Here is a 16,882-nt window from a genome sequence, read left to right as displayed (position 1 = left end):
CAGGGGACTAGGATCCCACATGCTAGGCGGCACAGCCAAAAAAAAAAAAAAGACATAAATTAACTAAAGAGTAGTATAGATTATAGAAGATTGGGTAAATATCATGAAGATGATAGGAGAATGACAATTTGGAGGAATGCTGAACTAAATCATGATCTTTCCTAAATCTGATAGTATCTCACATCTATTTGACTTTCTTTGATTAAGGGAACCTAATTTTCTTAAAGTAGTCTGACATAAAGATTTACTCTTTAAAGACTTTTTAAGACTTTTCAAATTTTGTTCTCATTTGTTTTTTTAAAATCTGTAAGGCAGCATTAACATAATACTTGATTACTTGCTGACTTTTTGTTTCTGGTTTTTGAAAGTTTGGGACAGAGTGCTGAATATCGTCACATTTGGTCCCTTGAAATCTCCAATAAGCCCAATGTATCTGAGCCTGAAGAACCAAAGATTCGTTTTGTTGCTGGTATCCATGGAAATGCTCCAGTTGGAACTGAACTTCTTTTGGCTCTGGCAGAATTTCTCTGCCTAAACTACAAAAAGAACCCAGCTGTTACCCAAGTAAGAAAATAGCCTGTTTTGACATGCTTTAAAAGGAAAAAGCTCAGTGATACACTGATATCAAGGCACCATTTTTTAAAAATTTAATTTCCTGTTAGATTTTATACAGAGGTACTTTTAAGGTCATTATACACTTTACTCTTTAAAAATGGACCTTGGTATATAGTCATTGTTAATAGTGTCTTTCTATTATATTTCTTTGTATGTATTAAGAGCCATAGAGGAAAAAAATAATAAAGATTTGCATTCAGTCCTCTATTCCTTTATGTTACCCTTCCAATCTTTACTCACAGTGATGTATATTCTAATTAGAGGGACTTCCATTGCCAATTATTTATAACTAGGATACTGTATTGAAAAATGAGGTAGAAGAGAAATCGGGGTTTTTTTTCATGTAATAAAGATGAAATTATTGGACACCTTGGATGCTAAGAGATTTTAGAAAAAGTGATATGGCAGTGCCTACTTTAGTCGCTCGTGACTATAGAATAGAACGTTGATCCAGAAGCTGGTTATGTATGATTAAGCAACCTAGTTTCTGTGTTGTCTTAGGGAAAGGAAGGAAAGAGTGTGCATCTGTCTAGAACACTCACTAATTGGCACTGTCTGTATAGAATTTAGGAAAGGGAAAAAGTACTAGTATTTGTTTAATACCTACTATGTGCTAGGTACTTTACATACATCATAATTTAATCCTCAACCCTGCAATTATGTTAGCTTCATTTTATAGATGTGAAAACTGAGGCAAGACATTTGATAACTTAGAGGAGGTCACACAGCTACTAAGTGGTAAAGCAGGGATTTAAACCCAAGCATGTCTCACTCTAAAGCCTGTGCTGTTCTGTTTTACCCTACTGCCTCCCCTGAAAGAAATTTGGAAAGAATTGATGTCATGATTAGGATCCCATGATGTGGGATTAGGTGAGATGAACTTAAATCAGACTTGATCAAAAATTATTTTACCATTTTCAGCAAAACAGATCCCATTGACTTCTTCATGTGAGTTGCAGGAGTATTTCAAAGATTTTTGTTGTTGTTCTTTTTTAAAAGGGAGATTACCTAGGACAGTGGTTCTCTACCCTGGCTATACATTGAAAACATCTGGGAAGCTTTTACAAATACCGATGCCTGGGCTCCATCCCCAGAAGCATCAATATTTCTTTAAAAGCTCCTTAGGTTATTCTAACATTTAGCCAGAGTTACTACCTACTGATCTTAAGGTTATAAGAGACTATATATCCCAGGTAAAACATCTACCAGGAATTTCAAAACTCCTAGTTTATGAGAATTTGCCTCACTGGTCTAATTAGGCTTAGATCACTTTAGATTGCCATTTGTTTTGAGCTAAGTGCCAGAATTGTCTGGAGAGTTCATGAAAATATACGTATACCCAGAGACATATGGTTAAGCCCAAGCATATAGGAAAAAAATCTCCCTCAGAGATTCCAGCATAAATGAATTAAAGGATTGCAAATATATTTTCAAGCTATTGACAATTTTACTAGAATAAATAAACCAGGGATCACTTATTCTGATTTATTATTAGAAATATGTAGGATGAATTATATCAGAAATCATGCCATAAATGTAGGTATTAACACCTCTGGATATGGCTCATTTGAGGGAGAAATTATGAGTAAGACAAATATCCCACCTCATTTTTTTTTCATATGCTGATTTCAACTCTTCTGTCTCATTGTTTCCAGACATACATTGATATTTGTCACATTATATGTTCCAGTTTTTAATCTGGAAGTACAATATTATTATAAATACAATATTATTGTGTTTATTGTATTTGTATTATTTTTATTTATTGGTCAGTTATGATTGATCTAAGCCAGTGGTCAGCAAACTTTTTCTATAAAGGGCCATATAGTATATATTTTGGACTTTGTGGGTCAGATGCTGTGTGTTGCAACTACTCAACTCTGCCATTGCAGAACAAAAAAAGTCATATGAATGGGCAAGGCTGTGTGCCAATAAAACTTTATTTACAATAGCAAGCAGCAGGCTGGGTTTAGCCTACAGACAGTGGTTTCTGACCCTGTTGTAAGATATTGGGAGGTCTCTGGGAACAGCCGCTGTGCAGTTTTTTGTTTCCTTTTTAATTTTTTTGGAGCAAGAGAGAATTTTATTTATTTTTCAGTTCTGCCTTTTAAATCTGTGTTTAAAACAAACAATAAAGACTTTCTGTTTGAAGCATGGGAGGGTACCTTTTGATTCCACATAGAGCTAATAAACTCATTGATTTCTGTTTCCGTTTTAGTTGGTCGACAGGACTAGAATTGTGATTGTCCCTTCTCTAAATCCAGATGGGCGAGAGAGAGCACAAGAGAAAGACTGTACTTCAAAGATAGGACAGACAAATGCTCGTGGCAAAGACCTGGATACAGACTTCACAAGTAAGACCAATATTTAGGTCATTAAAGTACTTTGTAGATAATTTTATTTCTCTTTGCTAGGATATTGGTTGATCCTATTTTATAGATGAGTAAGGGGTGCTTTCTTGTCTAGGATGTACAATATAAATGAATAGAGACATCTAGAAAACTTTTCAAATTCTTCTTGTTTTTCATTTGCAAAAGTAATTCAAGTTTTTTTCTTAGAAATTCAATCAATAATATTGGGGGAGAGGTTTTCATCATAGTCATACAGAGATGTATATTCTTCCTCTCTACTCTCTTATATATGAGTGTACACACACGTATACACACACACAATGTATGTGTGTATTGATTTGAAGGGGCCTGTTTCTTATTTACTTAAATAGGATCATCAGCTATACATATTGTTCTGCAACATTTTTATTGGATATATCATTGACATCTATCTATTTCAATACTCATAGATCTCTAACATTCTTATTAATGGCATCTTATTATGCTATTAATATATGGTAGTATTCTAGTTTATTCAACAATTTCCCTACTGATGGACATTTAGTTTCTTTTTAATTTTTTGCTCTTGCAAACAATGCTTCAGAAAATACCCTGATTTCTGAAAATCTTATTTTCTTTCAAGGACAGGCTACTATTTTTTAAAAGAGGATATGTCCATCCCTTTTTGTTTCCAGTAAGAATTTTCTTAAACTTGGTTAGAGTCATTAACCTTTCAACATTATCCTAAAGGGTGTAAAACTCAAAATAACCTACCTCCTAGGAAGTATATTTCTTGCGTGAGGTAGTGGCTTATGGAGTAATAAAGTATTTATCTACAGATTTTGTAAGTTAGCCTTTTGACTGTGCTCAAGTAGGGAATATTTTCTTAGCTGCTCATACTAAAATTTTAAAACTTGGTATTTTATGTTTGACATTTCTATATTTTTAGATAATGCCTCCCAACCTGAAACTAAAGCCATCATTGAAAATTTGATTCAGAAACAGGACTTCAGTCTTTCTGTTGCTTTAGATGGTGGTTCAGTGCTGGTCACATACCCATATGACAAGCCAGTACAAACAGGTATGTAGAGTGTCATTTTACATATATACTATTTAAGCTTAAATAGGAAATTTCAATTAGGTAACATCCCTTCTAAAAATTTTTTAAATGGTGAGCATTTGAGCACACTGCATGAATAAACAGCCTAAGAAGTCTGTACATACATCAACAGTTCAGTTACTTGGAACAGGGAGGTCAGATCTAATGATGGCCTAGCTTTATTCAATGTAGCCATCTTGTCACATCTGCTCAATTTTTACTCCATAAACATTTATGGAACAATTATTATATCTCTGGACATTGGAAATACAAAAGGGAATAAGACACAGTGCCCACCCCAAGAAATCCATATTATGTAACCAAACATTAACAATACAGAATTGCCCTCTCCTGCTTTAAATCTTGACTGACTGGTTGCACCTTGTGGTGAGTTAAACAGTTGCCTGTTGAATCTCTCTGAGGCATTGTATATGGAGATAATTTGTGTTGCTTGCAATGCAGCTTACAAGGAATATTGTAATTAGGCCACAGTTGCCCCCAAATGAAGTAAAACATACCAGAATAGGTTTGTATTTTAGTGTGATAACTTGTTAAACTCGCCGTTAGTGCCTTTTAATATAAGGAAGATGCTTATCTTCTTGGTCAGATTATCTTGGCGTGAACAGAACCGTGTGCTTAATTATAATAACTCCTCAATAAACTTCAGTGAGGTACAAGATTTACTAGAAGGAAAGGAATATGACTTTTGTGTCCATGAAGTTGAACTTGGAGACAAATCTTTTCAATTTCTCCGCTAACTTCTGTATTTTTCTTTTTGTAGTGGAAAACAAAGAGACTCTAAAGCACTTGGCATCTCTTTATGCAAATAATCATCCATCGATGCATATGGGTCAGCCCAGTTGCCCCAATAAATCAGGTAGGTATTCTCCCTACCCTTTGTTATTGTTGTTGCTGTTTCGGGAGAGGATGAGGACTTGCCTTATGATCTTGTTGATCCTACATCTCTCAATGCTTTTATAGATGAGAATATTCCAGGAGGAGTAATGCGTGGAGCAGAATGGCACAGTCACCTGGGCAGCATGAAGGTATGCTTTATAGAATATGGTGAGGATGGAATTATAAATACATATTGGACATTGAGTGAAAGAATAGGTGACTTTTCTGATATAGTAAAGTGAATGGCATCTACTTTGTGGCTTCCTTGACATGATAGCCCTTAAACTAACTAACCCCTGACAGCAATTTTTTTTGCCAATTTAGCCATTTTTAATTATAATTTCAGTGATATTTTAATTACATTAACAGTGTCATGCAACTATCACCATATCTATTTTCAAAACTTTCATTACCCCAAACAGAAACTCTGTGCCCCAAAGCAATAACTCCCCATTCTCCTCTTCTCCCAGCCCCTGGTGACTTCTAATCTACTCTCTGTCTCTATGTATTTGCCTATTCTGGATATTTCATATAAGTGGAATTGTACAATATTTTTTCTTTTGTGTCCAGCTTTCTTCACTTAGCATAATGCCTTCTGGGTTCATCCATTCTGAAGCATACATCACCTACTCCATTCCTTTTTATGGCTAAATAATATTCCATTGTACGTGTAGATCACATTTTGTTTATCAGTTCATCTTTTGATGGACAGATGTTTCCACCTTTTGGCTCTTGAAAATAATGCTGCAGTGAACATTCGTGTACAAGTATCTGTGTAAGCCCCAGTTTTCAATTCTTTTGAGTATATACCTAGAAGTGGATTTGCTTGTCATATTGTAATTCTCTGTTTAACTATTGAGGAACCACCAAACTTCCACAGCAGCTGAACCATTTTACATTCTTATCAGCAATGTATAAAGGTTCCAGTTTCTCCACATCCTCACCAACATTTATTTTCCATTTTTTAAATTATAGCCATCATAGTAGGTGTGAAGTGGTATCTCACTTTAGTTTTGATTTGCATTTCCCTGATGACTAATGATGTTGAGCATCTTTTCATTTGCCCATTGGCCATTTGTATGTTTTCTTTGGAAAAATGTCTATTCAAATCCATTGCCCATTTTAAAGTTGGGGTTTTTGTCTTTTTGTTGTTGAGTTATAAGAATTCTTTATATATTTTGAATACAAAACCCTTACCAGATGTTTGATTTGTCAATAGTTTCTCCTATTCTGTTGTCAATAGTTTCTCCTGTTCTGTAAGTTGTCTTTTCACTTTCTTGATAATGTCAAGAAAACTTCTGATACACAAAAGTTTTAATTTAGATGAAGCCAAATTTGTTTTTTTCTTTCGTTGCTCATGCTTTATTGTCATATCTAAGAATTCATTGCCAAATGCTAGGTCATAAAGATTTACCCCTGTGTTTTCTTCTAAGAATTTTATGGACTTAGCTCTCATATTTAGGTCATTGATATATTCAGAGTTGATTTTTGTATATGATATGAAGTAGGAGTTCAACTTCATTTGTTTGCATATGGAAGTCCAGTTGTCCCGGAACCATTTGTTGAAAAGACTATTCTTTCTTCCATTGAATAGTCTTGCCATCCTTGTCAAAGTCAATTGACCGTAGATGTATGGATTTATTTCTGGATTCTCAATTCTATACTATTGGTCTATATCTCTATTCTTTTTTTTTAATTTTATTTTTATTATTTTTGGCTTCATTGGGTCTTCCTTGCTGCCCGCGGGCTTTCTCATAAGCGGGTTGGCTTCTCATCGCGGTGGCTTCTCTTGTTGCAGAGCAGGGGCTCTAGGCACGTGGGCTTCAGTAGTTGTGACACGTGGGCTTAGTTGCTCCGTGGCATGTGGGATCCTCCCGGACCAGGGCTCGAACCTGTGTCCCCTGTGTTGGCAGGCAGATGCTCAACCACTGTGCCACCAGGAAGCCCCTATATGTCTATTCTTATTCTAGGACCACTGTTTTGAACACTGTAACTTTGTACTAAGTTTTGAATTGGAAACTGTGAGTTCTCCAACTTTGTTATTTTCCAAGATTGTTTTGGCTACTCAAGGGTCCTTCCAGTTTCACTTGAATTTTGGAATTGGCCTCTCTTTTTCTGCAAAAAGGCTGTTGGGATTTTGTTAGGGGTTGTGTTGAATCTATAAATCACTTTGGGTTGTTTTGACATCTCGACAGTATTGTCTTGCTATCCAAGAATACAACATGTCTTTGCATTTAATGTCTTCTTTAATTTCTTTCTGAGAGCATTTTCATTTGTTGTCCATCCATTTCAAATTAGTCAGGAGTTGTTAGCAGATGGGTGGTTAGCTCATCATTCCGTTCACACGTACAACCAGAAAATTGACTTCATTCCCTTCTCTGCCTGCCTTCCCTCCTTTATTTATTAAGAACTTGTTATGCGTGAGGCACTTTTCTATATGAAAGATAGAGAATATTCTGTGGCCCATTAAACAAATAACTATGTTACAGAATTAATCACTGTGATCTAGAAGAGATCTCAATGTGCCATGAGAAATTAAAGACAGAAAGGGTTACACCTAGTCAGAGATGTAGCCTTCTTTTCATAGATGAGATGGCATTAGGGATGCAGAGCTGGTGAACCGAGACATCCATAAAGAGGAAGCAGTAAGGGCAGAGGTCAAGAAGCAGTCTAATATGTACACACTGCTATACCAACAAGGACCTACTGTATAGCATAGGGAACTCTGCTCAATACTCTGTAATAACCTAAATGGGAAAAGAATTTGAAAAAGAATAGATACGTGTCTACATATAACAGAATCACTCTGCTGGACACCTGAAACTAACACAATGTTGTTAATCGGCTATACTCCAATACAAAATAAATGTTTTTTTTTAAAGAATCAGTCTACATTAGTTAGAATATGGGATGTAATGGAGAGCAGCAGAAGACAAGAATGGAAAGAGAGTTTGAAGCTTTGAATGCTTTGTTTTTTTAGTAAGGAATGGGAAGCCATGAAAGGTTTTGAGCAGGGATATAGTGACATGATCTGAGCTATTCTATGGAAATCTTTTAACAGTGGGTTAAGATGGTTTGGAGGAAGGAGAGACTGTGGCACAGGGAGACTGGTTTAGAATAGCCTAGACGAGAACTACTGAGGGCCTAGATTAGAGTAGTAGCAATGGGAATGGAATCAAGGGATGAAGTTCCAGAGATATTGTAGAACTGGAATTCACAGGATTTGGCAAATTCTGGATGACAGCAAGAAATTGAAGTCAAAGACAAAAGATTTCATACCTGTGTGAGAAAATGAGTTACTGTCATTAACTGAATTAGGAAGAAGAACAGGTTTGGTGTGAAAAAGTGGTAAGTTAGATTTTGGAACCTGTCCACACAAGTAGTTCCTACCTAAATAATTGCTATATTGCTGTATGGTAGGTTCGAGCCTGCAGATTGAGGGTATCAGAGAGCAAATACTTGTGCTTTTACCTCTAAGAACTCAAAAACAGCAGTAAGGGGCTTCCCTGGTGGCGCAGTGGTTGAGAGTCCGCCTGCCGATGCAGGGGACGCAGGTTCGTGCCCCGGTCCTGGAAGATCCCACTATGCTGCGGAGCGGCTGGGCCCGTGAGCCATGGCCGCTGAGCCTGCGTATCCGGAGCCTGTGCTCCGCAACGGGAGAGACTACAGCAGTGAGAGGTCCGCGTACCGCAAAAGAAAAAAAAAACCCAGCAGTAACAGCAGTGAAGTTCCAGGGTTTAGAGGGAAGTTGACCCTCTGCGTGTACTTATTCATTTATTCAACAAACCCTAATAAGAACCCCTCTACTGCCAGTCACTGTAGGAAGCACTGGAGATATAAAAATGAATTAGACATAGTCCCTGATCTTAAGAACTCTCTTAGGGGTGGCCATGTTTGTGACTGGTTATAATACCAAGTGGTTTATTTGTATTTGCTGTAAAATGCTTTACAGATTCTTTGTTTACATCACCCAGCTTTTCTTTTTATTCCATTCCTTCCATTTGTCATATTACATAGCCTCATTCTTACTTTTACTTATTAATTTTCCTACATTTGTTTTTGAATCTTATATTCCAGGATTATAGTGTTACCTATGGCCACTGTCCAGAAATCACAGTATACACAAGCTGCTGCTACTTTCCTAGTGCAGCACAACTCCCTTCGTTGTGGGCAGAAAATAAAAAATCTCTTCTTAGCATGTTGGTGGAGGTGAGTCTTTCCCTTTTAACTAGAAGCAAACTCCCAGGAATCTGGTCACTGAAAACGTTTATCAAAATATTTTCTTAATCTTTTACCAAAATTTTGTATTGTTTATTTTAAATGTATGTAGAAAGGAGAGTTTTGTTCATTTTTTATTGCCTAAACAGGTGCCATGAGTTCGCATATCTGATGTATATTGAGGTAATTTAACCCTGTGAGATGCTGCAGGTTCTTCCATTTGAATATCACACGGAGTTACTTGAGACAGTGTCCTGTGGTGGGAAGTAAAGCATTCAAGACGTTGGAAGACTTGGGTTCAAACATTTTAGGCTTTGACTCTATCAGAGGCCTCTCTCCCCTTATTTCCATCTCCGTGCCTCTGAAGCAGTGAATGAGTAGCAAACAAGGTCAGAGTCAGTGGGGAGGGACGAATAAGCTAGACTTACAGAGGGTTTTGTTGTTTTGTTTGTTTTTGTCAAGCCTCAAGTTATGGCCTCTAGAATATCTGGCATTATGAAAACATAAATTTATATCTTAAACATTTATTTTTTTAAGGTTCACAAGGGAGTTCATGGATTTGTTAAAGATAAGTCTGGAAAACCAATCTCTAAAGCAGTCATTGTGCTCAATGAAGGAATAAAAGTACACACAAAAGAGGGAGGTTATTTCCATGTACTGTTAGCCCCAGGTGTCCATAACATCAATGCCATTGCCGATGGGTATCAGCAACAACATTCCCAGGTAAGAAACTCAACTTGAGTGGTCTCATGTAAATTTTTATTATTAATAATACTTATATTTAATTTGAAACTCTTGTTCGAAAGCTTGTGGGGAATAAAGAAAAATGTGACCGCCTCTTGATTATGGTACTTGTTATCTTTCTATCCTTTAGCAACAAAAGGGAAATTTTTGTAGCATTTTGTGTACTTTAGATGACAGTGAACCATCTCCTTGGTTTGCTATAAAGGCCCTAGGAATATAGCAGGGATACAGTATACCTTAGGTAAACTTTTTCCTAATTCTTGCACTTTATCTTCCTAGGTCTTTGTGCATCATGATGCAGCCAGTTCTGTGGTAATAGTCTTTGACACAGATAACCGGATATTTGGTTTGCCAAGGGAGCTTGTGGTAACTGTATCAGGTAAAAAAATTTAAATCTTCAGTAGTTGAAGTTAAAACCAATCCTGACATTTCAATTTGAGAGTGGATCACCTCCATAATCACCCGAAAATAATCACTTTTCTTCTAACGTCTATCTAAACATGATTTTCCTGGAACACTATTTTCTCATATGTTCTCATGGCTTGCCCCATCACATTTTCAGGTCTGTACTCAAATGTCACCTCCACAGAGAGGCCTTCCCTGATCACCCTAGCTAAAATAGTACCCCTGTCACTATCTCACCGCCGCTCGTTTCTGTTAAAGCCCTTATCACTACCTGCCGTTCCATTATGTATTACTCATCTATTTGTCTGTATTCGATCTCTCCCACTAAAACATAAACTCTGAGAGGACAGGGATTTCATCTGCCTCCCAGTGCCTAGAACCATGGGTTGGCATGTAGTGGGTCTTAATGAAGAGTTGTTGATTGAATGAATGATTTGCTTTATACTAAGATCATAAGTCCCTTGGACTTTGACTTATATTAGTTCTATTTTTTCCATGATCCTGGAAGGAGGGAATGTTTGTTTTCTCCAGGCTTAATGTGTGCCATTGCTTGAATCACTGAAAGTTTAGAAAGAAAAAAATGTGGTAAAATAATAAATACTCTGCTGTATTGTATCTTTTGACACAAAGAACCTTGGTTCATTTCTAAGTACAACTTGGACCTGATGCAAAGTAACCAAGTTTTATTACAGGGTGTGTTGGGGAGAGATCCTTAGTTGAGAGAGAGTGGTATATTGGAAACATGGTCAAATCATAGAGCCTGTTGTGGGGTGTTTATGGTAGAGTTCTTAACTTGAATCGGATAAAGCATAAATCACTAAGTGCTTAGAAACATAGGAGCTGGGATTCAGTTTAAATCTGGCTCTGCCACCCATTTGCTGTTGTGAACCTAATTTTTTTTTTAATATTTGGCTGCGCTCGGTCTTAGTTGCGGCACCCAGAGTCTTCATTGTCGCGTGCGGGATCTTTAGTTGCGGCATGTGGGATCTTTAGTTGTGGCATGCATGCAGGATCTAGTTCCCTGACCAGGGATCGAACCTAGGCCCCCTGCACTGGGAGCCTGGAGTCTTAACTACTGGACCACCAGGGAAGTCCCATGAACTTAATTTTTATTATGATTTTATTGGTATTATTTTCTGTTACTTAGACTGTTACTCTGATAACCTTATGTAAAAATATTTTAAATAAATGAGGGATTTGGGATGAGATGAAAATTTACCAGAAAGGAAAAGTGGAAGTCATTGATTGATGAAAAGCAGGTTACACAACAGTAGACACAGTTTGAATTCATTGTGGTAAAAGAAAAAATATATGTGTACATACACACACGTGAAGGAAAATCCAGAAAAAATATGCCCTAGGGTTGTTAAAAATGACCTCGGGGTAATGGAGATGTGAAGTGGAGTTTGGAGTATGGGTTTTTGGTATTTTGTTTGTATTTTTCTAATTTTGCACATGATACATGTACCACTTCTGTAATAAAAAAGGTTGTTTTTAAGTGAATGAAAATAAAATAAAATAAATGAAGGGCATAATATAAAAAGTGCTATTGTAAGCAGCTGCTTATATGTATTCTTCAACTAGAACACCACTCACGTGATGGTTTTGGTTGACAGGTGCCACCATGTCAGCATTGATCCTAACAGCCTGCATTATTTGGTGCATCTGCTCAATCAAGTCTAACAGACACAAGGATGGCTTTCATCGGCTCAGGCAGCATCATGATGAATATGAAGATGAAATTCGCATGATGTCAACCGGCTCCAAGAAGTCTCTCTTAAGCCACGAGTTCCAGGATGAAACAGACACTGAAGAGGAAACATTATATTCCAGCAAACATTGAAACACACACCTTGCATCTCTCCCAGCATAAGTACCAAGCAAAGTTACAGTTCCTTTTGGGAGACACTGCATTAAGAAGAGAGACTATTTTGCTTCTTCAAAGAGCTTTGGGAAGTTAACTTGCTAAATCTGTATTCTCTGAATTTGGCTGGCAGTTTTGAACTTCCCCTCCTTAAAGTACTCTTACCTTAAAAAGAAAAAAAATCTGCTTTCTATTTATGCAGAGATGGGACAGCCACTTTGTTTTTCTTCTTAATTTAAGATGAGCTGTTTGGAGCTTATGCTATAACTGAAGAAAGCCAACTAGTGGATGTTGTATTTTGCACACCAGGTGTTTACTAGTGGCTTTAGCTTTTTCTCTTTATTTTAAATGGCCAAAAGAATCCAGAAACATTAAGGCAGGGACAGCAGTCAGAATCTGACATAAAGCTTTAAAAACTCGAGGTTTTTTCAACCTATTGAGGAGTACTTTTCTCTAGTTATTAAATAGCTGGAGTTTCTCTTATTATTCAGGTTTAATGGAGGCTGGATTGATTTTGAAACTTATGTAACATTAAGAAATGATTAAACGGGCTTCCGTATTTGGCTTTCTACCTGTTCCAAGGCTAGATCAGAACTGGTGGGCTGTGCTCTAAGCAGGATTTCACTACCTCTTGTGTAAGGTTTAGCAAAGCTGTAAACATCCCCATTTTAAGGGAGAACTTGTTGACTGTTGTAAAAGATCTCGGTGTCCATTTGCGTAGAGCTGAGAGGGAGATCTAGCAAAAGCTAAAACTCGTGTTGCCTATCTTTTAACTTGGTAAAAACCCACAGGTGCTGTTGCTTTTATCTGTGAAGCACTAGTTTATTCTAGGAATGCCTAATTCTTTACTATTTCCTAAATTTGAACCTTTTTCTATGTTGTACACTTAGGGTTTTCAGATGACCTGGCAATCGACAAGATCTGAATTCTACTGAAAATACCTGGAAGTGTGGAAGAGACCTACTTGCACATTCTTAACCTACCTTTGAACGCAGAATATCTACGCTCCTTGTTAGCCCAAGCCAGCGCCCTATCATAGCATCCTGTTATTGAAATAGCTTGGCCAACCTTATGCGTAAAGGCCTCTGCGTGTGATTGGGTTCTTTGTCCTAATGTTTCATTTGATGGTCTCTTCTTGATCAACCAATTTTGTTAAAAGTTCAGTTGAAAGCACTTAAATATGGCTCCCTCCATTAAAAAAAAAAAAGTAACACTGTAGTGAGAAAGTGTTATCTTCAGTGCCAGTGGGGTTACTGCAAAGGCCTAAAAGATTTGCGTTTTATTGTGTCTGTCATATCATGCTATTCAATGGAAATGATGCTTTTTGTAAGTATGAGTCTTACCAATGATCTAATGGTTTAATACCTTTGAATGTTTTAATGGCCAAGCTGCTGCTGAACTTGTACTAAATCAGGGGATCAAAAAACTTGCTCTCATCTTTTCAAGTTGTATTCTATATCCATTAATGTATCTATCATCCCAAAGCCTTCATGTGGAGGTGGTTTACCACCCATCTAGGTCATTCAACCGAGTATTGTGAGAAATGTACCCAAAGTGGCTTCATAAACAGAGATTTGCTTTAGCAGGAATAATGAAGTCATGACATTTATTAATGAGTATCTGTGATCTAATTTGGGTGGTTCTGGGTTAAGCCATTCTGGTATTAATCCTGTTATTAACAACTCGAAATTTTGAGCCCTTGCCACCCCACTCTTAGCCCACCACGTACACAGGACAGAGTTTGTGGGGTGCTAATACTTAATGAAATATACATGATTTAATTTCTTCTAATAATGCTCTGCATTTTCCTTAAGGGGATGATGTGGTGGTATCGCTTTTTGCAGCTTTATTTTTGAGTGCAAAGTCAGAAAACCAACAAAGGGCCTGTGAGTGGCTGGCTCTGCTTGGGACATTGCAGGTAGAAATGAAACAAAGTTGACATGACAACCTTTACTTTATTAGCATTGGTCTTCACTAGAGGATGCCTTTTAAATTCATCTCTGTCTTAAATTAAACATGTCTTTCACTGTACATCACAGTGGCTGGAGTCCATTGCCTTTTAAGCATGTGTAAACTATTTTTAGAGATGAACATACAGGTAGTTCTTTTAATAATTTTTCCTGAAAGGAAAACCAAATTCTGCTATGAATCTTGAATCTCTAATGAATTTCTAAATAATGCATTGCTCTGGAAAACAAGGCCTTCTCAGCCTATGTTACCTGTTAACATGAATGTACAGGGTAATGACTACTAAGACTGTGTTCTCTGCCCTGCTTTGTCTTTTATTTGTGGATCTAATCTAATATGAGACCACATCAACTGCTTAAGGCGTTGAAGCCATATGGCATGGGGAATGCATTTCTTCAGTATTTCTCCTAGAGACTTTCCATTTCCTTGGAGTCATGGAGGCAAGTAAGTATCACAGTATTAAGAAATTTGCCCAAGCCTGAGTTGTGCCTTTCTTTACTCACAAGGCTTTTGTTTTTTTGTCCTGGTGATCAGTTTGTAAGCCTTCTTCCCTCCCAGCTCCTTAATAAAAGCAAAGTGATTGAGTAGGTAATGTTCAAAGTGTCTGCCTATGTAAATGCACTTGTACTGATTATGCAGTTCAATAAGATGAACTCAAGTTAATTTCAGAAGGAAAGACCCTTTAGTTTTGATGTATTTCGCTGAACATTTGAGTAGTAGTTGGGATCCCATCCAGTTGAGGAATGCTTGCAATTCTCTTTGGAGGGAATGTGCTTTGGGACTTTGTCATCCTCCAGAAAGGAAACGTAATGTATATTTGGCCCAGTGTGATTGATTGGTTAATCTTTGGTAACTTTCACCTGAATGGGATTTGCTGAATTAATGAATATTGAACTTAAAACTAATTATGAGTTGACAAATAAATAAAAGGTAGTGCTTATGCCTGAACTTATTGTGTTTCTGAGCTAACACCAGGTTACTCAGTAACCAGGACCTGTTCTTCTATTTCCATTTATTTTCAGCAGTAAATCATTTTATTTTCTTGTGGCCTGAAGTGCACTTGTGCCAGGTTCTGTCCTTGCTGTATTAAAAGCTTCTTGGCTATGAATGCTGTAATAGTGCCCTATGTTATGGTTCTCTGGTGGAATTGTTTTTAACAGTAGCAACTTTAATGTTACTACAAAAAAGTCCACTATGGTTGATGTTCAGTGATCTTCTATATAGCAAATTTTTTGATAAGTATTTGGTTTCTGATTTGCTTTAATTAAAGCAGATTTTGGGGGGGGGTGATTAGAGCCCTTGATTAATGTCAGCTGAACTTGGATTTCCAGTTCACGAAGAAATGTTTCCCAACGTCCAATCCTCCTATTTTTAGCAATAATTCATTAATATTCCACTTGACTTTCAGAATATTATCCTAGTTGATTTCCATTTGGCAGAATCTATTGTGAAACTTGAAAATAGGCTACCATTTTGAGGCATTTGGATATAAATTATATAAATATGTATGATTATGGCTTTTACAAATGGCATAACATGAGTATACTAGCTACCTTCTATGCTGGCCATGCTGCAGACTTTCTGGAGGTATGCCATAATGGTATTTTTTTACACACAGATTAAAAATCAACTTTTCACCTCCCCATTTTTTCAGAGTGACATTCCCCAGCTCCAGAACAATCTATAGCTATTTATATGAGGTGCCCAGAACTCATTCATCTCAAGTGCTTCAGTCTTTGGTTCATTTTCATGCACTGTGCCTTCAAAATGAAATTTTTAAAAGGGACTTTAAAAAAAAAAAAAAAAAGGGACTTTAAACAAAGTTGAATAGTAGTTTTAAAAAGTCAATCTGTGTAATTTATGTGAAATCTAAATGTAATGAGGGCCTTTCTGTTTTTTATATGTAAACAGATCTACTAATCCTGTATAAAAGTTATTTTATGATGTTTGTCTTTCTTTGTGTTTTGTCTCATAATCTTTTTTCAAAAGCAATAGACCAGAAAAAGTTACTGTTCCAATTCGAAAGTTACGGATTTAGATTTTCTACCTATATGAGGGGAAAAATAGTCCCAGGCAAGGAATACAGGTTGTTAGCTGCAGAGTGTTTCTGTCTTCATGAATTGACTTAAAATAAAACTATGTTTCTGGAATAATTACATAGTAGCCACAGCTCAGCTAGATTGATATGTGTCCAGTCATTCCACAATGAACATAATAAAAGTGGCCATTGAAAGGTTTATGTACCCATTTCAAGGTTGTTTGTTTAAAATTTGGTTCTTTTTACAGATGAGCCGAGTTAGAGTAATGTGTCCTGGCACTTTTAGGCACAGTGGCAATGAATTTAATATCCCCTTTTCATTTAGCAATAACTTGTTGAGACTGCTGCTCTAATAGGAATTGGGAAAACAAAGTTATATAAAAAACATGGGCTCTGCTGACAAGGAATTCATACTCCAGACCAGAAAAATAGAAATGGAAATAAGCTGTACTTCTATAGTGACGGGTTCCTCTGAAAAGAAAGTCTGCTATAGAGGAAGTACAGCATAGAGATCTGAGCATGGACTTTGGAGTTGAACCAATCTCAGACTGACTCTTGGCTCTGCTCTTGCTTCCTGTGTGACTTAGTTTTGTATAAGCTTCTTAACATTCTCTGAGTCTTAGTTTCTCTACTGGTTAAGGAATAATACCTGAAAGGATTGGAGCGGGAATTAAGCGAAATAATGTTAGCAAAGGGCCCAACAT

At 36.8% G+C, this 16,882-nt stretch overlaps 1 protein-coding gene across 1 annotated transcript in view; it reads left to right on the top strand.

The window, feature by feature from the left end:
• Nucleotides 1-15,256, top strand: part of CPD (carboxypeptidase D) — a 66,292-nt gene extending 51,036 nt beyond the window's left edge. The window contains exons 13-21 of the mRNA XM_060133172.1: nucleotides 369-564; nucleotides 2,834-2,969; nucleotides 3,895-4,026; nucleotides 4,826-4,921; nucleotides 5,026-5,090; nucleotides 9,019-9,150; nucleotides 9,697-9,882; nucleotides 10,183-10,282; nucleotides 11,925-15,256. Coding sequence (XP_059989155.1) covers nucleotides 369-564; nucleotides 2,834-2,969; nucleotides 3,895-4,026; nucleotides 4,826-4,921; nucleotides 5,026-5,090; nucleotides 9,019-9,150; nucleotides 9,697-9,882; nucleotides 10,183-10,282; nucleotides 11,925-12,151 — 1,270 coding nt within the window. The 3' untranslated portion in view covers nucleotides 12,152-15,256. The remainder of the gene's footprint in view (nucleotides 1-368; nucleotides 565-2,833; nucleotides 2,970-3,894; nucleotides 4,027-4,825; nucleotides 4,922-5,025; nucleotides 5,091-9,018; nucleotides 9,151-9,696; nucleotides 9,883-10,182; nucleotides 10,283-11,924) is intronic.
• The last annotated feature ends 1,626 nt before the right edge of the window (nucleotides 15,257-16,882 follow it).

This window comes from Lagenorhynchus albirostris, chromosome 20, assembly GCF_949774975.1.
Source record: "Lagenorhynchus albirostris chromosome 20, mLagAlb1.1, whole genome shotgun sequence".
NCBI classification, from domain to species: Eukaryota; Metazoa; Chordata; class Mammalia; order Artiodactyla; family Delphinidae; genus Lagenorhynchus; species Lagenorhynchus albirostris.
Note: the sequence above shows the minus strand (reverse complement) of the source record. Positions and strands in the feature narration are given on the sequence as shown.